Here is a 22,349-nt window from a genome sequence, read left to right on the forward strand (position 1 = left end):
CTTTTTCCACAGGATATGATAGCATTTATTCCAACATGTCAACCTACACAGGATTAATATAACCTTAGTTTATTTTTACAGCTCATCTTACAGAAGGTAAATGGCACCGGGAATATTCCTTTACTGACACGGGAATATGCAGTCTGTAAAAATGACTGACTCATTCAGGAACACTGGTTATAATCACATTACCCCAGCTCCTCATGTAAAATGAATCCCATCCAAATAAAGAGCAGCTTAAGACTGTTATCATTTGAGCAGCTTCACATCTAAAATGCCTTTGTGCACTTCTGAGTTAAATATCCCATCAGTGAATGCAGCCTCACCAACAACACTGTGAGAAAAACTCTTAGCATGTTTTACAGTACTGTTGGAAATCTTCTCCAGGCTTTCTCCACACCAGGAGTCTATGATCAGTTTGACATTGTGCTATTTTTCTCTGAAACTTGATTTTCTTTAATTGTTATATGATGGAAGTGTCCAAATACATTTGGGGTCACTATATGATGTTCATGCTGGGAAGTGTATTGTGTTTTATGAGTGTTGTAAAGGTAGCTTGATGTAGCAGACCTGGGCCAGCTTGTATACTCTTACCTTGCATCGGAGGTGCTGGTAGTCGGCGCCGGTGCTGCCTAGATGAGTCTATCGTTTGTGGCTGCAATACAAAAATTATATATATATATGTATGTCCATCTGCATGCAGGCAGGTGTTAGCAAATTTGCAATTCACTTGCTTCACAAAAGTGTCAAATGCTTGAAACACTGACATGCTGAAAAGACATGCCTGGATTTTGTTCTGACCTTGGCAAAACGTGTCTGAGGGGCTACGTTAAGGCCTGCATTTTTTAGAGCTGCGATTCTCGCTGCAATGTCTGACACCTGAAGGAGGAAAAAAAAAGAGGAGTCAGGAATAAATTGTTTTACTACATGTTTGTATCAATGCCTGTATTTGTATTGAAAAATATTCTACTGTCCCTTAGTGAAATGTGTTAAAAAGAATACTAAGAGCTGAAATGAATGCTCTATTTGGCCCGGAAAGAACACTTAGGAGAAATCGAGAATGTCTTAGTCCCCTATACAAAATCTCTATTTTATTTTTATTAGGGAAGCTTCACATTCCCTAAAACTGTCCTGCAGTCTTACAGAAAAAACAACAATGACTTACATTGTGTGAAGGAGCAGAGCAACTAAGCAGGACACACCTGGAGATCAGACTGCTGCACTTGGGCTGCAACTGAGGCCACCTGCTCCTCCAGGTGAGCCAGTTCTCCCTCTGAGGTGGCTCCACTGATGCTGCGTGCACACTCCTCCAGATCACCCAGCTCAGCTTCTAGACCAAACACAGCACTCGCGGCCACATAAACCTACACAGCCACAGAGAGAATGGTGTACTCAGTCTTCCAGTGAAAGTTTGGCAAAAAAATCCACAGTTCCAGTTTTGTCATTAACTCACATATAGTCAACCAACCAAGACATCATATTGGAAGTTTACTTCTTTCATTTTTCTGTAGAGCTATAGGGCTACAATGTAGGTAATCATCACTGATGAAGCTAAACTGTGTATCTCCATTTCTGTTTTTGTCACATTAACTTAACTTTTAATCAAATTAACTTTGATAGTTAAGAACATTTTCTCCATCTCCTGTAAAGTTAGAATTTTCCAGTATTTTGTTCTGACAGCAACATAAAGTCGCTGACTTGGTTTACACAACACTAATTGTTCTACACTAATTGGTGTACTTTCAGCTACACTGGCCTAACTCTAGTAAGAAATTTGGTCAAACTATAGAAATCAGAACTTTTGCCAAACTATGACTTAAATCTGATGACTTGGATTTGTTGTTCATAAAACAGCAAAACTGTGCCCACTGAAATTATCTGAAAGTAGTGAACACTGCAAAACACTTAGAGTGTCAACATCTGTATATTAGCTATTGGCTGAGAGGTGATATAGTGTGCATTTCAATCCTACGTTCTCCTCTAGTCTGCAGAGTTGCTCATCCAGTCTCTTGCTCTGGGCTGGAGGGAGTGGAGGCAGGTCTCGTGATTCTGACTGTCCGATTCCATCACCCACTGTGCCTTGAATCAGATCTTCAGTGGCATTCAGAACCTTCAGCACCTCAGTTGTGATACTGCGAAGTGATGCAGCAGTATACTTCTACAAACACACCCAAGCACGCACACACACACACACACACACACACACACACACACACACACACACACAGAATATTAATTTAGGGTGGATCACTGATTTCTAGTGATAAAAACATGATATAGTAGAGCTTAGCAGCACAACATAAGAAAGCAAACGACAGGCGAAGACGTTAACAAAGAGTAGAACATGTCAGGACAGAAAAGCAGTTAGAGCCCTCTTCTGCTTTAAACAGCATGCATGAAAAACTATGCATGAAAGTTTCACTTTTAATATGAAGAATCACCTGCTGCAGCAAAGTGGAGAGAAACTGCAGGTCTTTTTCTAAGTCCAGATTGTTACCCTTTCAGTCACAGAAAGGGCAGAAAGAAGAAAGGGAAAAGAACGGAAAAACGGTACAGCATGAAGCAGACAGTGATTAAACAGTGTGTTAAAGCGACAGTTTGGTTAAAAGGAAATTTTCAAATACTTAGGTTTTCTTTTCTATACTCTGCACATTATACTGTTATCTATAATCATTTAGCTGCATAGCTAAAAACAATGGCCATCCTGAATCCTGAATTTGTCTTTTATACAATTTTATAGATGTCATACAATGTTAGAAACCACATAAGCCAGTCTATGTAATATCACTTTAAAATCTAACACAGTTAAAAGCAAGTGTGTGATGATTTAGGCAGGCCATTTACAGTGCCGACTTAATGTAAAAGCTTCCACTGCTTATTAGTTCTCAGTTGATCAACTGCAGTTGGGGTAAAGAGAAAAAAGTGTAAATTAGATTTTGGGCCAAATCTTCACTTTAAAGTTTGTTAGTTGTAAGAGAGCGTATGGCATATTTAGCACAACTCTTACTTTGTAGATTTCCTCTGGTGTAAGAAACACTTCTTGACCATAGATGGCACAGTCCAGACCTTCTTTGAGTAGGTGGTCTTTACATTTACACTCTTCTGCTTTTACCACACAAGTATGTTCTTCTGTTTTCTCAACCAACTCATGTTGACTGTCTTTTTCCATAAACTTCTCCAGTGCTCGTTCATTTCTACTCGTTCTCTCTTTGTCTTGTTCCACCTCAATGCCATCCTCTATCTCTTCATCATGTGTCATGTCTTCTACTCCTCTTTCTTCGGCCACAATTTCCTCTTCTTCCTCACTCCTTTCAGTATCATCTAATGAGCTGAATCTCATGTTGCTGTTATGTGTGTCAATCTCTTCCTCCATGTTATTCAAGGTCCTGACTGCACTGTGAAGCATCATTTTATATTCTACCTGCTCCTTTTTCATGAATGTAGATAAATCATGATTATCCCCGTCTTGCTCTGTTTCTTTTCTTTCACTTGCTGTATCCTCTAAGCTGTCTTCTCCACTGTCAGCTGTGCATTCAGTCTCTTTCATTTGCTTTTCAATCTCCTGACTCTTGACCTGATGGCCACTCTCTGGTCTCTCTCCAACCATCTGCCGTTGTTGCTCTGTTTCTGAAAGGCCCTCTGGCTCCTGGGGTGTATTTAACGCAACACTGTTGTTCTCTTGCTCTGGCTCAGTATCACCACTGTCTTTTCCTTCTGACCGGTTTTCCTCCTCTTCCTCAACCTTATCCTCGTTGATTATCTCAGTTATACAACCTGCTGTCTCTTCAGTAGTTTTAATCTGCTCCTCGGCATTAGTGTCATCAAGGTTACCTATTTCACTCGCCCCAAGCTCAGTGACCTGTTCTGCTCTCATGCTGTTATGATCTAAGCACATGCTCTGCGGAATTTCTACTGATTTCTCCATCTCACTTTCACTTTGTTTATCCACTGGCTCTTGAATCTCATTATGTAGATGACCAATCATATCTGTAGTCAAGATTCCTGAATTCTCAAACTCTCTATCTACCTGACTTTCCTTCCCAATGTCTTCTACAGATGGCCCAACTACATCTTCTTCCACTGTTGCCTGGCACTTTTGACGTTCTTCTACCTCCTTTACCATCTCCGCTTCACTTATCTCCACCTTTAGAAATTTCTTGCATTCTGTTTGCTCTTCACCCTCTTCTGTTCCTCTTAGCTCTTCCTTTTCTGCATCCACCTCCATATCCAATAAGGCTTCCCCTCTTCCTTCCTCTGCACTGTCATTTCCACCTGTACCAATTTCTTTCACTCTGTCAAGCTCATCTTCAGTGGAGGAGAACTGTGTTTCACTCACTTGATTGGCCAGTACTCTCAGTGTGGATGTCAGTTTGTTTTCTACAGAACCACTCAAAACATGATTCTTTTCCCGTTCAGACTCAAAAGCATCAGGAGTCCCAGCCTCAGAACTTTGAATATCAGAGGTTGTAGTGTCCATAGTCTGGTCACTCAGGAACTCTGAGGTACCCTGCCTCTTGTTCCGGTGTTTCACCAGAACATCCAGCAGAATCCTGCTATAGTCCTGAAAAAGAGAAAACTTAGTGTTATGGTTAATGCCAATATCAAGTTGGACACTTATTAATTCTGTCTTAAATAATCTCTTTTTACACAAAATAAAACAAAAAGGATCAGAAAATGTTCATCACACAACAAATTTGTTTAGGCTAGTTTATTGCGTCCCTTTTACTTTATAGTCCATAATTTTTATATAATATTGTGCAATTACTTCACTAATTTAACTTTTTCAAACAGACCATCATGTATTAGCTCTTCAATGTTTTTCCTGTCTTTCTGTGTAGAGCACATTGAGAAAAAGAAAAGTGATTTATGCAAAAAAATAGTATTTAAGAGAATAAGGAATATAAAGACCAAATGTAAAAGTAAAAAGTCTATCTATGTAAAAGTCTATGCTAAAGTTTTCCTTACAGGTTCAGCTGAAGACAAGGCTGTGAATTCTTTCTCCTCTGCATCCTCTCGTTTGCTTCTTCTTTTCCGTCGTGTCCTTTTGACTTTGCTGTCTTCTAAGCCATCTTCACTGCTTTCTGTGCCCTCTGGGTTAAAGTTAATATCCATCACACTGAGGCGCTGAGAAGATGAGCGCTTGCATTCCAGAGGCACCTTCCTCTTCAAGAAAGGAAATGGAGATTTGTGGAATTTTGGCACTCGGGTATCCTGGCCAGAGTCATTCTGGGCCTGGTCAGCAGCAGGTTGTGTGGGTGATTTCAGTGTTGGCTGTGGGCTGGTGGACTGAAGGTTATTTGGCACATTGTTTGAGGACATTTTGTTGCGAATCTCCAGCAGGGCTGCGCACCAGGTTCCATCACTGTCTGGTTCAGTGTCAGAGCCCATCCCATCATATGCAGAGACCACACCAGATTCCTTTTCCAAAGCACTGAACACCAGACTCTTGCGCTTTGTCAGCAGGCTGGGTCGAGAGAGTTGGGTGCTTTGGAGCGCAATCCAATTACCGTCTGAACTCTGCAACACTGAGGACACAAACAGACATGTGCAGCGCAATCACAAAACAATAAATACATACATGTGTTTTCAGATGGGTACGCATACATATATTTATAGCAGGGGCCATCAGTTCAGATCCTGGATGGCTGGATTCCAGAGTGTGGTTATTTGCTTGTTCTAACATATCTGAGCTGAACTCTAGCAGGACCAAAATTTTACGAGCACTGTTGAGTAGCATGTGCAGAAACACGAACAACATTAAAAAAAGACTCAGACAAAAAAAGTGTAGACACAAGAAGCATATAGCATACTGGTATATCACTGTAGGATATACCAATATGAACAGAGCTCAATTTAACCCTTCCACTGATGACCATCTGCTAAGGCTTTTTATTCATAAAAATAAAATGAAAACATGCAAATAATTGACTTATCAAGTTATAGGAGTGAGGGATGCAAGTTTGGACCACACAATCTAATTATAATGCTGTAATGCAATCTTAATTATAATGCTAATTTTAAAATACTTGTATAAACTATATTGCCAAAAGTATTCACTCACCCATCCAAATCATTGAATTCAAGTGTTCTAATCACTTCCATGGCCTCAAGTGTATAAAACCAAGCACCTAGGCATGCAGACTGCTTTTACAAACATCTGTGAAAGAATGGGTCGCTCTCAGGAGCTCAGTGAAGTCCAGCATGGTGCCATGATAGGATGCCACCTATGCAACAAGTCCAGTTTTGAAATTTCCTCACTGCTAAATATTCCATAGCCAACTGCCAGTGGTATCAAAACAAAGTGGAAGTGATCAGCGGATGCTGAGGCACATAGTGTGCAGAAGTCGCCAATTTTCTGCAGAGTCAACCACTACAGACCTCCAAACTTCATGTGGCCTTCAGATTAGCTCAAGAACAGCCTAGAGAGCTTCATAGAATGGGCTTCCATGTCCGAGGAGCTGCATCCAAGCCTTACATCACCAAGTGCCATGCAAAGCGTCAAATGCAGTGGTGTAAAGCACCACCATTGGACTCTAGAGCAGCGGAGACGTGTTCTCTGGAGTGACACTGGAATCACGCTTCTCTGTCTGGCAATCCGATGGACGAGTCTGGGTTTGGCAGTTGCCAACAGTAATTGTCTGACTGCATTGTGCCAAGTGTAAAGTTTGGTGGAGGGGGGATTATAGTGTAGCGTTGTTTTTTTGGAGTTGGGCTCGGCCCCTTAGTTTCAGTGCAAGGAACTGTTAATGCTTCAGCAGACCAAGAGATTTTGGACATTGGCTTTCATGCTCCCTCTTTGTGGGAACAGTTTGGGGATGGCCCCTTCCTGTTCCAAAATGACTGCACACCAGTGCACAAAGCAAGGTCCATAAAGAGATGGATGAGTGAGTTTGGTGTGGAAGAACTTGACTCAACTGAGATGAATTAGTGCGGAGACTGCAAGCCAAGCCTTTTCATCCAACATCAGTGTCTGACCTCATGCGCCTCTGGATGAATGGTCAAAAATTCCCATTCCCAAAAATTCACAGTCCTAAACCTTGTGTAAAGCCTTCCCAGAAGAATGGAAACTGTTATACCTGCAAAGGGTATATCATATCATCATATCATCAAGGGTATATCGATATCATATTAAACCCTATGAATGGGATATCACCTAAGTTCATACGCATGTGAAGGCTGACAAGTGAATATTTTTGGTAATATAGTGTATTTCTTTATTTCTCTGAAGCCATCTCTATCTAAAATGTAGGTTCAGAATGCACAATTGAGCATCCACGCATGTGATCCAGTGTATACTCAGACTCATACTGGAGTTGTCCAGACGGTCCACACTCTTCCAACTAGGAAGAGTTGAGATAGAGATTCCATCCTTTGTCAGTCCCTGTGTACAGTCTTTACAGTGAATGGGTCTCTGCTGGGGTTTGCCATGCTGGTGCTGTATTTCATCAGTGAAAAGAGACAAGGCTGATCGGGACCTCTGAGAAGAGAAAAGAGATGCTTTTTAAAAAGGGAAATAAATAGCAAAACAGTAATTCACACTAAAAAGCTGCTGTACTAGGGTTAGTCAATATTTGTCTTTCAAATTGGCACCAATACCCCTGACACTGCAACAATAAATTAATCAGATTGCCTAAATCTTTACTGCCTTTTGAGGTTAAATCTCCAAAAGAGATTTATGCTGAAGGCCACAGTACCCATAGGGAGGTCTTGGGGCTAGACTGGGAGGCCATGGCACTCCGAGGTCGATTGGTAGGAGAAGCAGTAGAGCTCACATCACTCTTCTGATCAGAAGAACAGTTCGGATTATGCTCTGGCTGCATCTCAGATTGCATCTCAGATTGATCTGTCTTCCTGCGGATAATCTGAGGTGAAAGTCACGCAAGTTAAAATGAGACACTCGTTTGTACCAGATACCAGATACAAAATAAATGTTTCTTTCAAAGACCCGTAAAACATAAGCTAGGCAAAGGTGCCATAAGATTGAAAGGGCGCATGGATAACTAAACTCATTTGAGCAAAATTGGTAACACTGTGCAGTAGGCGGAGTAAAAATGCATAGACACACTAATCTGAAGATTCAACTACATGGATTTCGGAATGTTAGACAAAATTCTAATCAATTACAATAATATAATACAAGTTTTCTTTACATCTTTATGTATGAAGTTCATAGGGTATTTTTTTAATGTAAAAATAAAATTTTTGTTTTCATTGTATCTCACTACAATTGTGTATTCTATGTATTTTAAGAAATAATTTGTCATTTTCATTGAAATGTGATGGAATCAAACAATGAGGTCAAATTTTACATCCCTGCTGTGTAAGGGATCTGTGAATTTTCAGTGTTGTTTCCTCTGCTACTCACTTTCTGTACAATTGTGGTGGTCAGCTCTTCTATAAGTTCTCCTCTGTTGTCCCGTAGGTAACAAGCTTCCTTCAGCTTCTCCTTCAAAAGAAAAATAGAAGAAATTTAAGTTATGTCATCATAGCAATCCTGCAGGGTGATAACACAGGAGGTGGAGTGAAATAAACAAGGGCAGTTCTGTCCATCTGTTCCTAAGGTTGGCAGAGGCTCAGAAGTTACACTAGCTGCAGAGCAGTCGATCTAAGCTTATGGTCACTCTATCAACGTGGACATAAAAGCATGCTGGGTATTCAGACTGCTTTAATGTAATCCACAAGTTCAAGTTCAATATTATCAAAGTGGACTGCAGCTCAGATAATCAGACAGAACCTTTTTAAAGCTCAATTCATTTTGTATTTTGTAATAACCAGATGAATTGCTGGAAGATGCAAACAATTCAGCAGTATTGCAGTGCCGGCTTAGTGGATGGTATTAACAGATGAAGAAGAACATGATTTCCCCTAGTGCTTAAAAAAGCTTTGTGATATTAGAAAGTGGACCTTAAGACCTTTCAGCCTCTGCAAACACAGGAGGTATGGTGACAATAACCACTCACATCAAATACAAGTCAAATCCCCCAAGGCTGTCCTAAACAGAAACTCATCTCCACAAAGTACTGGAGCAGAAAGACCATTATAAGGACAGTACGTAGAATATCACTCTGACCACAATCTCTTACAGTGCTTCTGGAAATGCTTTTGAAATCCATCTTAACACAAAACAAATGTACAATGGCAAATAAAAAACGATTTTACAATTTTGTGGTTTGAATATCATATCATTTCTGTTTCAGCACATTCAATATATTTCATATATATTGTCAATATATTTATGTGACCCTTTTATATTAGTAATATATGATGCTTTTACAAGCACAAATCACTTGCTGCCAGGATAAATGTTATTAAATAATGTGCTGAGGAGAGTAAAACCTTTGCACCTTGCTGTATATTTTAACAGAATACTGAAAAGAAGCAACTAAATATAATATACTTTTTAAATATATATCATTACAGCTTCCCTTCTTTTCAGGAGACTTGCTTTCAAATTTTCAAAGAAATCTTGTTCATACCTACCAAGTTCAGTCATAGAAGTCGGTTGCATTTTATGCTTTTCAAAATTCAACGAACCTCTATTTCAAATAGACTCATTAGTCCAGAAAAGCTTACTCCTTTCAGATTTATATTGCTGAGTTGTCTTCTCACAGTGAAAAGATGGACAGAACCACCTGTGGATTTTTTCAGATCTGAAGCATAAGTGAAGCTTGATTTTCAGCTCTCTCAAAGATGAAAACTTCAAGTACTGTTTATGTACTGAATGACAGTTTTAGTGGTCACAGCTGTTAGAACACCAATTTTGGAAAGTTGTTTTTCACTTTCATTTTCCTTATGAAAGTGGATTGTCTTGAATCTAATGTTTTCAGAAACATATCTTTTAACCATTTTGGATGCATATGAGAAAGAAATCTGTGCGGCAGTTAAATGGTGTTTAGGTAGTTGCTTGCATGAATGTTAATATCTCTTTGAAGTGACACCTTCGTGAACAGGTTCCGTTGGCAGGACAGCTAGTTCTAACATTTTTAGAATAGAAGGATGGAAGAGCAGAGGATGCTGGTGCAGGCCCGAGCTCCGCCGCCCAGGCCCCGCCCCCGGTTACGCAGCGAGGCCGCTTCTCTACACCTCATGTTCGTCCCGGGCAGCCGAGTTGCCAGCTGGGGGCGGTGACGAGGAGGCGGAGCAGCGAGCTCTCGGCTCGGGTGCACCTTTTAAAAAGAGCTGAGAGGGAACAGAGTGAGAAAGAGGGACAAGCTGCAGCAGCAGAGGACTGAAAAGCTTGAGTCAGAGACTGAAAAGTCTAGCCAGCTTAAGCCACTGAAAAGTGTGCAGCACAGTGTTGGTTTTGGTTGTTGTTTGCTTTGTGTATATATTTGCGTGAATTGAAAGAAAAATGGCTGCTGCAATCCTGAACCCTGCCTCCAGTGTCTTCCTTGAGCCCAGGGTAGCACATGCGGTGCTACAAAATTAAATACAGACAGATCTGAGACTATACTTAGTGTTGTTGTCCTTGTATGTTTCCTTTTTTCAGTTGCAATTTGTGGCCACTTTGATGGAAATTAAGTATAAGTAGTAGTGGTAATTTTTGCACAATACTATACATACTCAATATTAAAAAGAATAAGTACTTTGTTGTCTCTTTGACTCTCAGCCTTGGCGATGGCTTCATCTATGGCTTCTTCTGCCACACGCAGTGCCACACCGATGGTCTCTGCCATGGTATGCTCTGGAACAAAGCAGAAAAGCATTATCTGCACAGCAAATCACAATATAAATGTCACAGTACAGATGTCAAACATAATGTGCCCATTATGCAAAGTACCTACACGACTATATCTACAATCCTGTGCAAAAAATAGGCCTAACCAAAAACTGCAAAATATTAAGCTTCAAATGATCTTAATAGTGAATAAATGGTCAGGAAATTAGCAAGAATTAAACCAATAAAGTAACTTATTATGGGATGACCTTTTCCTTAGATTTCGTTAAACTCTACAGTTGATGAATACTGAAAAACCTTTGCTGGTTAGTTAGTGTGTATAATGTGGGACCAAATATTCCAATCAGGACTCTGTCCAGGCTAAAACATGAGCCTGATGGACTTGTTCTCAAGCCACTTCTTTGTAGTCTTCGCAGTGTGAGCAGGGGCATTGTCTCATTGAAAGATGAAATAGTTCCTCCTCTTTTAATTGCAGGAAGTAAGCCTTTCTGAAATATTTTCCTGCACTTCAAAGCATTAATTGACTTCTCATAGTGAAGCAGTTGAAAAGCCTCTACCTCCATGTTTAATGGTAATGGTAATAGAGTTGCATTCAGAGTTGAATTTCCCATCAGATCTTCAAAGACATCTCTCTGGACCACGCAAGTCAAAACGTGATTCATCAGTCCACACAACTCTGAATACAAACATCATATTCTTATCAAATTCTGCTAAAAACTTCATTCTGTGCTTCCCTTTTTTTGACAGCCACAGTTTTTAAAAACATATTCTAGACACTGATTATTCTCAAAAGAGTTTTGTTTTCTGAGGTCGTGAATTCTGCTGACAGTTTTTGAAGGCTTTTTTTCCTGCCTTTGAGACCTGTAAACTTGCAGAACATGATCATCTCTGTTTGAAGAGGCTTTAGGCCTTCCAGATCCTTTCTTTCTGGCAACATCACTTGTTGTTTCAAAGCATTAACCTATTCTCTTAGTAGTTGATAGTGAAATAGAAATTTGATGTGCCTTTAGGGTCTTGTAAATTTCAGAATAGCTGCACTTGGCCTGATGAAGTCCAGCTAAGTGGTTGATGACAGCCACACCTGCATGATATTTTGCTTTTTTTGGAGCAAATTTTCTCACTCTTTTACCTTGGGACTCACAAGCCTGCATATTGTAGATTTCCACCTGTAGATATTAGTTGCTCCTAGTTCTAATTAGAACCTTGTTTTCAGATTTGTGATGGGCTGCATCAGGTGTGGCAGATTACCAAAATCATGACTAATTGTTTAAGAAAAAAAAAAATATATATATATATATATATACTTTGGAAAATTTTGAACACCCAGACATGTGTTAGTTTGAGTTTTATGGCAAGTATTTAAATATTCTCATGATTCTATCTTTGCATACAAGAAGGGTACGTAGGTGGATTTTCCTGTTTCCAGCTCCCCCATTTGTTTGTGAGCAGTTAATTAATAAGAACTAAGAAAATGCACTCCTGAGACCTGTGCTACCATTTGTTTGTGAGCAGTCACAAACAAATGGTAGCACAGGTCTCAGGAGTGCATTTTCTTAGTTCTTGCTCATTTTCGGACCAATGATTTGATAGGACCATTAAAAGCTTAATGTTTTGCAATTTGGGGTTTAACTCTTTTTTCAGGAGTGTACATTATAGTTTTCTGCCTGCTAGGAGAAGCAATCGGATCAAATAATACCCACATGTGTATATAAATGTATTGCAAATAAATTATTTGATTTGAATGATGATTATGTAGTTCAAATCTAATTGAGTCACTTACCTTCACTATGCTTGTAGAATGTGGAGTCACTCTCATACACACTGTCCCCATTGCCCACACTTTCATCATATGTACTTCCTTCTGTTAAAAACAAAAAAAACAGCTTTTAGGTTCAGGTGCAATTATACTTCTAATAATAGGAAGATATTTGTGCCCAACTTAAGCAATCTGTGCAGGAAAATGAAGCAAACACATTCTCATTTGCATTGTTGGTTCATAGTTTTACACTGACTTTAGTGACTTCACAACAGCAATTTGCCAATTTTATAACAGCACCATGACTCTCTGTTTAATATTAACCTCAGTAAAATATTTTGCAAGCTCACAAAACCTTTAAGTTTTGCACTGTCCTAGAAAAAAAATTCTATTAAACATGTCTCCACATCATCATTATCCTTGCTTTGCCATCTCACACACATACAAGCCCACTAAGAATTTTCAGTTGTGTAACTGCATTACTGAGATCTTGTGCACAGAATTATGGTTCTTATCCCAGAACAGAGGTTCGCACTGTGGATTATAATTCCCTGATTTTCAATTCAACTATGTGACTGCCATTTCAGCTGAACAGAAGAAGGTGTAGAACAGAAGAAACTGTACACATGAATGCATTTACTGGTGCACGCACCTGAGAGATTTGTAGTGGAACTGAAACTGACTATACTTTGGTCTGAAATCAATATCACTATAACTGTTGTCCTCTACTGGGTTCCACTTTATTCACTTTACTGATGGCTTCATACAAGTTGATTTGATATTAAATAAAGATAGATAAAGCTAGCAGGAAGGGACAGACAACATCAGTGCACTTATTAAAACTGCAAAAAAATCTGCCAAAAATCCAATTGACACACACACACACACACACACACACACATTTTCTAAGCCGCTTCTCCCTCAGGCCCCCCCCCCAATTGACACAACTCTCCTCTTTCTCTAAATATGGTTCTGAAGGTCTTTAGTTTTCGTTCTTTAGTTTTGCACTGGACAGTATACAGAGCCCTTCTTGAAAACCATCTAGCTAACCCATCATTTTCACAGCTCAAGTTTCAACCCTCACCTAACAACTGTTGATGTGATTTTTTTTCTGTCAGGACACCTGTTGTGGAGACTGTTCTAGACAGCAGTAATGGTGCCTCTAGCTCAGTAGGCACTTCAGAGGCATCTAGACTAAAAGGACATGACAGAATCGCAATATCCAACACGCAATTTAATAGCCACCCTGACGTTTCTGCAAACTATGTGCAACGTCGAACGATTTTGATGGATAGCTGATGACACAGACAGGCCTCACATGACTCCTGGTGGTCTTTAAAAGCCTCCCCTGAGCTACTGAAGGTCAGAGGACCTCTGATGCAACCACCCATTGCTTGTTGAAAAAATATCTGCCCTTTCCAATTCCAGACATTACAGGAGAAAAACATAAAGTGAAAACTATGAAAACATTTTAAAAATTTTGTCCTTGCCTTTATTTTATTAATACATTGTATATAAAAAGATAAGATATACAACAATATATTGGTTGTCTATATGTGCTATGTAAGTGCATACAGGGCAATGACTAATTTCTTAAATAGTTATGAGTATGTAGAGATGTGGAGATATGCATGTATGATTCAAACTTCAGCATTTATAGGTGTTCCTGCTCGTCTACAGGGAGGTATTTTTGTCTTTATTTCTCTCAGGTCACAGAGGTCTACTGAGGTGACAGTCATGCCCAGGCACATTCCCTTATCTACAGTGAAAGTGCTTCATCCATACTTAATGTGGGCATGACTGACGCTTACTGTCCTTATCTGCTTCTCCTCTTCCCCTGTGTCGGTGAGGTAATGGCAGTGTTGGAGCTGACAAGCACAGAGCCATATAGCCCTGGAGCTCTGTGATCAAGCCACACTGTGACTAGACTCATGTTCACTGAGACCAGAAAAACAGCAGCAAATGAGAAAATGGATTGTTTTAAGGATCAAGTGAGAAATATTTTTGCACTATCAAAAACACAAAATTGTATCATGCTACAATTATTTTCAACCTAAATTCATACACTTACATGCACACACATTCATATAGTTTGCTTTCATGATTTATTTATTTGTGCTGGACATAGTCTGTTGTTACACAATCACACTGGACATGAGAACAACCTGTTAATGCTCATTGATGCCATAAATATGGATATGGACAGAGCCTTCTGTTCGTACAGAACAGACGGAGCAGTACCACCGGAAGCCGTGGGGCAGTGTAGTCAATAGTTTACGTAAGACATGATGCCAATTTCTCACATTGGTAATGTAAGTAAAAAGAATTATTCATCCACGTGTCACAAAGTATTTAATGACCTCACGGACTGCCACAGTGTACACTGGAGCCTCTTTTGTCTCTTCATGTTGGCGTGTAGTTGGTATGTAGTTGGTACATTAATATGACCTCCTCCACTGTCACCATGTTTGTTGTTGTCAGAAACGTTTTACTCTGGACCGCACTCTAGTGGACATACTGCTTAACATCCATGCCAACATTAAAAACACATGAGAGTATGTGGGCAGTGACGATTACATCGTTTAAAACAGACGTGTACTTTTTCATAGATTAAGTGAGTATAAAAGAGCTGCCGCTACCATTCTTTAGGAATTGATTCAATGCATCAGGATTCAATTATTTTGGCATGATTAACCAATAATTTTAGAAATACACTAAATACAAAAAACAGTCTTTTCTTCATGTATGGAAAAAAGCCCACAAATTAGATTTTAGGCAAAAAATTTGCAAAATACATCACTGAATGTTATTGAAATTGATAATCACTGACTATCAATACAGAACTGATGCTTTCAGACTGAAGTATTCAGAAATGCTGTACTATTCTACTGTTAATAAATAGAGTCTTCATTCAAGACAAGTGTGACATTAACATGGAAGAGGAAATTTAACTTTAGGAACGTTCTGTGTATCGTTTAGGTAGATTCAGAGAACCACGATTAAACCCTTGAAGCCAATGTACTGTGGCCTTTCCTCCAATTCTATAAAATCTCTTGAATCAGAACCAGAGGCATCCGTCATAAATTTAAGCTGCTCAAAGTGCTACCATGAAACAAGCGCCTCTAAGACAGAGGTCTTCTGAATCCAATTCCCGGTGCTGGATTTTAAGTTAATTTGTTTTATACAGCTGGGTTTTTCAATTCTAGTCCTGCTTGTGCTCTGCTTTGCATACTCCTAAGGTTTCCTTGCACCAGCATATCATGAAGAGCTTAATATTTAGCTGATGAGTTGAATCATTTATATCAACAACTCAATTAACTACCAATTATTAAAGTAATACCATAAAAATAATTCCACAGCACACAAACGTCTGGAAGCTATTATTATTAGTCTATCCATCACAATGTAAACAAAACTCTATAAGCCTGGTGTACTAAGCCTATTGTGACACTTTCAGGCACAAATTGAATGCATTCTATCAGCGTGTTGTGTATCAAGCTGGTGCACAAGCCAAAACAGTGCAATTAAAGGGCCATGTTCCTGATAAAATCCATTTCTCCTGAACGTCCAAATGTGGGAGAATTGTGCAAAAAGAGATTGGAGATATCACACATGAGGCTGATTACACATTAAGCTTTTCTGAGCATATTCTGGACCTATCAGTCATCAGTACCTAAAAACACTGATCAACTGCATGTTTGATTACAAAGATTGCATAATTAGTCGTGTTCTATTGGATTTACTTCAGCACAGTATGTTAAATGTTAAATTCAAATTATTGTATTAATGGTTTTTGACAGTATTTTTCAACGGGGTGCTACTTTGTCTGTTACAACTTATCAGATGTCAGTAAATCAAGTATCATCGTGATACTGCAGTTTTAGCATATTGCCTAGCTCTAATATCATACAATTCATTTTGGCTGATGGTTTTGCAGTTGCTCCAATTCACAAGCTGCTTCCCCTTTTTGTCCTGTTATTCTACATCAAAAACAACCTTGAAGTCATAGAGAACTGAAAGCACACCTGTGAGTTCAGCCTGGCTCCCCTGTTCTGCAATGTGCCTCCTGTAGAGTGTCTTCAGCACTTTGGCACTGCCAAACCTCTTAAAGCGTCTCCTCACATTACTGTAAAACCACTCCAGAGACTGGGTCTTCAGCAGTCTGCAAACACACAAACACAGCATGACTGTGCATTACTACAAGCTGTTTTACATTGTTTAAAGTAGACTAAAGTTTTACATGAAAGCCAAACAATCCCTTAAATTTAAAAGAAAACGAATATCAGTCTACAGCAGTAGGTAAAGAATACCACACAGTGATGGCTGATGATTCATGATGGCCCTTGATACTGGAAATTTTCTGTAGAGTTTGGGACGGTACAGCCAAACCTCATATCTCTAAAATGGCAGCTTTACAGGAGAGGGAAAAATCTGTCTAAAAGCTGTTGTAATGAAATTAATGTTTACTAGAACTAATTCTGGGCAATCTGTGGCAGTGTTTTATTTGTGCTTGATTGTGGCTTTAAAGATTAACTTAATTGCGTTGCTTTATCACAGCACACAGACTCTGGAGGACAGATGAGCTGTTTCTGAATTAAGTCTGACCCAAGCGCTGCTGAAGGAACAGTTCTTCACTGAGAAACAGATGGCTCTGAGCTTGACACTTTACCACTCATAGCTACACTCCCACTATAGAAGAGACACTATACTCTTCAGAGATTATATGATGTAAGCTGAAATGATCTGCACAATTTAACCAAATTAAAAGTGCAGAAATACACGTATTGTTATGTTTTACTCCTCAAAAAAAATGTACCATATTTTGATATACATAATGTGATACAATATGGTATATCAGAATGTCTTTGTAGAGTCTACATGCAACAACTGTTATATCAACTTAAGTAAATTTGACAAGGAACATACAAATAAAGGATTACTCAATAATTTGAGTACACCAGTGGTTTTCAACCTGTGGGCAGCAGCTCTCCACTGGGCAGTGGTGGCATTGCTAGGATGCTGTTGGCCATTGTTTTTTTTTGTTTTTTTTAACTGCAAAAATTCACTACCATTTAGGCATTTAACCAAATGTAATATTACATATGACATATTTGTTCTTTATTAGAAAAATTAAAAAATGTAAAGCATTTAACTTTTCAATTGTATGGAGCTCATCCCTCATGGTTAAATGTTAAAAAGGGTCTTTCAGAAAGAAAGATCCCGAGTCCTGACATCTTGCCATCTACAAGCAAACAGTATCTCAGACTGAGAAAAGCTTAATTTTCAAGTTTCAAGTTTACACAGAAAATACTAAAACTGAGATATATAAAATATACACAAAATATACAGACAGTAGGGACCTAAGTATGAAAAAAAACTCTCTGCTATATACAAATATATTTACATTAAACAGGGATAATCTGTGAAGAATATATACATTTAGTAGAACATATACATTTAGAACTGAAACCAATCAACTGCTCCTCTGCAATGTGTGCTTAGAGGTCTTTTTAAATGAGGCTCTGAAACCCATTAATTTACATAGACACTTGGAGACTAAACAGTGAAAATGTTAAACCTGTCAATCTGAGCTAGAACTTCATCTCTTCAGCCTGACATCCAGCACTCAGTAGATGGCAAACAAGATCAGCTTAGGTAAGTCAGAAACAACAACCTGACTGATTGAACCATGGAAGCCTTTGTTGTTGTCTGTGTGGCTTGCAGGCTGCAAAAGGCTGGGAATCCTTGTATACTGTACAATAGTGTATACCGTAGCAATCACACCAATCAATCATCAACAGTGTATACTATGCCAACCATCAGCAGGGAGGACAGTGTGATTTCACTTGAACCTTGCCAAAGTTTTTACAAAACACGATCATAAATAAAGACATAGAACTGATGTTAAATGTACAGAATGTGTTCATTTGTAAACACTGTTAGACTTTTACTTATTTATATATAGAAACAACAGGTATTTTAGCTCCAAGCCTCCTGTATTTTCTGTCACTGTAGATAAGATCAATTTGTATGAATATATAATGCTACGTCACCTTTACTGCTCCTCTGTGTGACAAACACTCTGAATACTGAACACAGCTCTACACTGCAATAATTTAGAGTGGGGCATTCTGATATCAAATAAAAGTGATGGATATGATCTGCCATTCAGAAGAGAACTGCCCATAAACTGCAGAACAAAGAACAAGAAAAACGTGTACTAGAATTGGAAAATAATGCATGACATGCAAGGCTCATAAGAGCATTTTTCACTATTACAATTATTTAAATCTGAATTGTACTAACTATGGAGACACCAATAGGGGTTGCTGACACACTTTTTTTTAAATATAAAATGTGATTAAATATTGCAGGATTAGCATTATAAACAAACGCAAAATGTATTTGTATCGGGTAAAAAGCAGTAAAATGAATCAAATGTATTTTAGTGTAGTATCTCAATGTCACTTCAAAATCTAGCTCTTCTGGAGAATAATATACATATTCAAATATCAGTTTGAAATACTGGTCAAATCTTCTAAAATCTGTAATGCCAATTTATTTGCCCATGATGATTTCATTACAATGTCATCATGCATCCCAAGTTTTAACTGTGGAGATTTAGAAAGGCTATAGTATTAATCATAGTTGTGGAGTCAAAGTGAAAAGCCGAATGCTGCAAGCAATTTAATTTACTGAGTTCTGTGCAGTGTCATGTAATGCACTGCTTTTTTTGATGGTTAGGGGCAAAATAGGCAAATCTAATAAAGTGCCATTAAGGAAACAACCAATTTCCCATGCTGTCTGAGTATTAACACTCTTGCAATCACAGATCTCATTAGGGATGCAAGATTTTAAATTTGAATTTTTAGCAGAGGAAAATTTCTATGAAAATTAATAGGAATTACTATGTGTTAAACATACAAACATCAAGAAAACCTACAATAAAGATCTGTGCCTAGTGACAGCGTCAGTACCCTCCGTCCCTTTATCAATCTGATGATGGTCAGGGCAGTGTAGTGCTGAGGGCTAAAATCACTCACCTGCTCTTCTCGCAGGCGGAGCACAGCCAGCCTTTGTCGGTAGTGGAGTAAGAGCAGCAGCGTCTGCAGACGTTGAAGTGACAGTCTAGGCAGCGACGGCGTGGCTTGAGCAAGAAGGTGAAAGGCGAGCAACAGCGAATGCAGCAGCGCTGGTTAAAGCTGCGCTGACGTGAGAGCAAAACACACCGAGTATCCTCCTCAGTCAGCTCCTGCTTCAAATCACTGAGAGAGTGAGAGAGAGAGAGAGGGGGGGGGGTGGGGGGAGTGTGTTTGTGTGCATGTGTGAGAAAGAGAGCAAGAGAGTGAGTGAGCATCACATACACCGAATGTAAAAGAACAAAAAATGAGTAAGGAAGGAAAGGACTGATAGCATTTCATAAGAAAAAGACAATAAAAATGAAAAAACTAGGTAATATAGCCCATGCATGTTGCTGGAGTGAGTGATGTAATACACCTTCCCTTAGTGCCATATTTATTCAGTGCTCTTCAAACAGAAATTCAGGTGCATTTGCTGCAATGTAATGACTATCTTTTGTCAATAATGAATGAATGAATGAATGAATTAACAAACAAAAGAAAAAAATGCTCTTCTTATGTTCAAAATACAAGGCAGGTCAGTTAATTAGTACAGCTTTTCTAAGGGAGAGAGAGAGAGACTGTGCACCTTTGTAAGCTGCAATGTAAATTCAGGGCATATTTCCATCTGCTTAGCATCGCCAACCACAGCCCAGAGTGTACTCATTAGCAGTGATTACAGACAGCAGCCTGGGCTGATTAGGTTCAGTAAACACATGCACGCACATGCACAAACACACATACGAGAAAGAGAGAGACAGGGCATAATCTCACTAGATTAAAAACAAGCAGATAAAAAAATGTTTGGGTAAACAACTATTGCATAATGATATAATACAGAATGAAGAGGAGAATGCTACTTTTACACAGGTGTTTGTTAGGTTGCAAATGCAATGTATTAATGAGCAATAAACAGATGAACTTTCATGATACTTCTCTATTTCTCAAGGTTCATATGCTTCACGATTCTACACAGTACTGACTGCAGAGCATCTCTGTTATGCTGTGACATTTCAACGGCATGAAATCCTGGTGCTAAGACTTAATGCATGTCTCTGTAGATTTAAGCAATAGAAAACGAGAGGGAGTGTGTTATTTGGTCATGCCTGCAACCAAATCACAGCTGTGATGTTATACATGATAACATACGACCTCAAGTGTTCTATTGCTTTTATACAACAGTTAAATAAATGAAGCAAGAAATTAATAAAATGGGCTGTGAACGTAGCATTTAATATGTTTTAATGTTCGCAAGTCTTTGTGTTTTTTATTGCAGCAGTTTTATGGCTCAGTCTGATTCGGTCAGAACCTGAAGATGAGACTAAACGTTTGGCGAATGGTATTCAGTTCATTTCTGGCTGATTCCAGGTTGGTTAGGTTTTCTTCTATCACAGCTTCCGAATGAAAAGCTTGCTCAGCAGTAATGACAGTTTGGGAATTTAGTGTAGTCTAATCTTCGGAGTCTGACCAAATCGGCTGTCTGTCAAATGTGATCTTAAAACTATTCATCTTCTGTTTGTGCGCAAAATGAGCAGCAAAAACATTCAAATCGTTTGAGAAACGGCATCGTAGAGGAGTGAATACAGTGTTTTTGAAAAACCCATGATGTTATGGTGTAATATCAGCATGGTTAGAACACCTCTCAACCAATCAGCTTGCGTGGCTGGAACTAACTGTTGTATAATAAAAGACTAATACACAGTGTTTAGCTTTACGAACAAGCTAATGCAGTAGGCCTGGGCGACAGGGTGATGTAATTTGGAACTGGCGATGACTGACAGGTAACCTGCTTCAAAGGTTACAGTTTTAGGAAAGAGACCAGACAAAAAACTCGAGAGGACTGATTTATTTTTAAACAGCTTTTTAAATACTAATAAATAATGTTAATAATAATTTAATATGTAAAGTACATGGATGTGGATTTGAAACTCACTTGTTAAGCGCACACATGCTGTAGCCGGAAGCTTTTTTCCAGCTGGAGGTGCTGTTTGCACGCAAGTGGCAAGTGAAGGAATCCCACAATTAGTCATTTGAGGAAATTATCTAAGGCTACATTCACTTTACCAGGTCGGTCAATTTTTTTCCGCTAATATGACACAGATCTGATGTTTTCAGAGCTGTTTGGACATGCAAATCTGATCTTGACAAATCCAACCTCAGTCACTTTCATTTGTGGTCCTAGATCGGATATGTATTCGTATTGATTAACGTAAACGTTTAGATCAGAATTTATGTGCTTTTTTGCGCATTCTGGTTTGACTCACATTAGTGACAGATTTGAATCACTTAACTAAACAAAATCAAATCTGAGCCAATAATCAGATTTGAGCAATAAGGCTTATAATGTGAACATAGCCTAATTGCAATTTTTTGGACCAATACTGTAATTGCGATTTAAACATATGTATATGTATAATATTATTTGGCCAAAGGGTCAATATATTTATTTTATTAGACTTGAGGTTTGTAACATAAATGTTACAAAATGCATGCAGGGGAATGTGTATGTGTCTATGTGTGTTCTAGGGTAATCAGCAATTTTTGAACAAGAAAACCAAGAAAATCATGCTATTTTTAAAAATCACCCAGGCCTACGAATGCAGCACTATCCAGCCTCCTGCCACCAGATTCCACTATTACATACGCAGATCATAGCCAATACAGGTGCTGCAACATAAACTGCACTTTACAAATAACACAATAATGCCAAGAGAAGAGAACAACCCTTTGCGTTGGTACCATGACTAAAAGTGTAATGCTGTCCACACAGTAGGCCATTTCCACTGCTCAGTGCTGG

At 38.8% G+C, this 22,349-nt stretch overlaps 1 protein-coding gene across 5 annotated transcripts in view; it reads right to left on the bottom strand.

The window, feature by feature from the left end:
• The window catches only part of si:ch211-106h4.9 (rab effector MyRIP), a 37,851-nt gene that overhangs the window by 2,229 nt on the left and 13,273 nt on the right, over positions 1–22,349 (bottom strand). For 2 of the 5 annotated variants that reach the window (XM_017714193.2, XM_017714194.2), the window contains exons 3-16: positions 19,478–19,699; positions 16,460–16,596; positions 12,459–12,539; positions 10,587–10,684; positions 8,366–8,446; positions 7,695–7,862; positions 7,309–7,477; positions 4,966–5,525; positions 3,008–4,561; positions 2,442–2,498; positions 1,973–2,158; positions 1,203–1,364; positions 802–879; positions 595–655 (exon numbers count right to left, since the gene is read on the bottom strand). In XM_017714193.2, the coding sequence (XP_017569682.1) occupies positions 595–655; positions 802–879; positions 1,203–1,364; positions 1,973–2,158; positions 2,442–2,498; positions 3,008–4,561; positions 4,966–5,525; positions 7,309–7,477; positions 7,695–7,862; positions 8,366–8,446; positions 10,587–10,684; positions 12,459–12,539; positions 16,460–16,596; positions 19,478–19,699 (3,614 nt within the window). The remainder of the gene's footprint in view (positions 1–594; positions 656–801; positions 880–1,202; positions 1,365–1,972; positions 2,159–2,441; positions 2,499–3,007; positions 4,562–4,965; positions 5,526–7,308; positions 7,478–7,694; positions 7,863–8,365; positions 8,447–10,586; positions 10,685–12,458; positions 12,540–16,459; positions 16,597–19,477; positions 19,700–22,349) is intronic. The other 3 variants (XM_017714196.2, XM_037547073.1, XM_017714195.2) reach the window with 3 other exon arrangements.

The sequence above is a fragment of the Pygocentrus nattereri genome, chromosome 2, assembly GCF_015220715.1.
Source record: "Pygocentrus nattereri isolate fPygNat1 chromosome 2, fPygNat1.pri, whole genome shotgun sequence".
In the NCBI taxonomy this organism is placed as follows: Eukaryota; Metazoa; Chordata; class Actinopteri; order Characiformes; family Serrasalmidae; genus Pygocentrus; species Pygocentrus nattereri.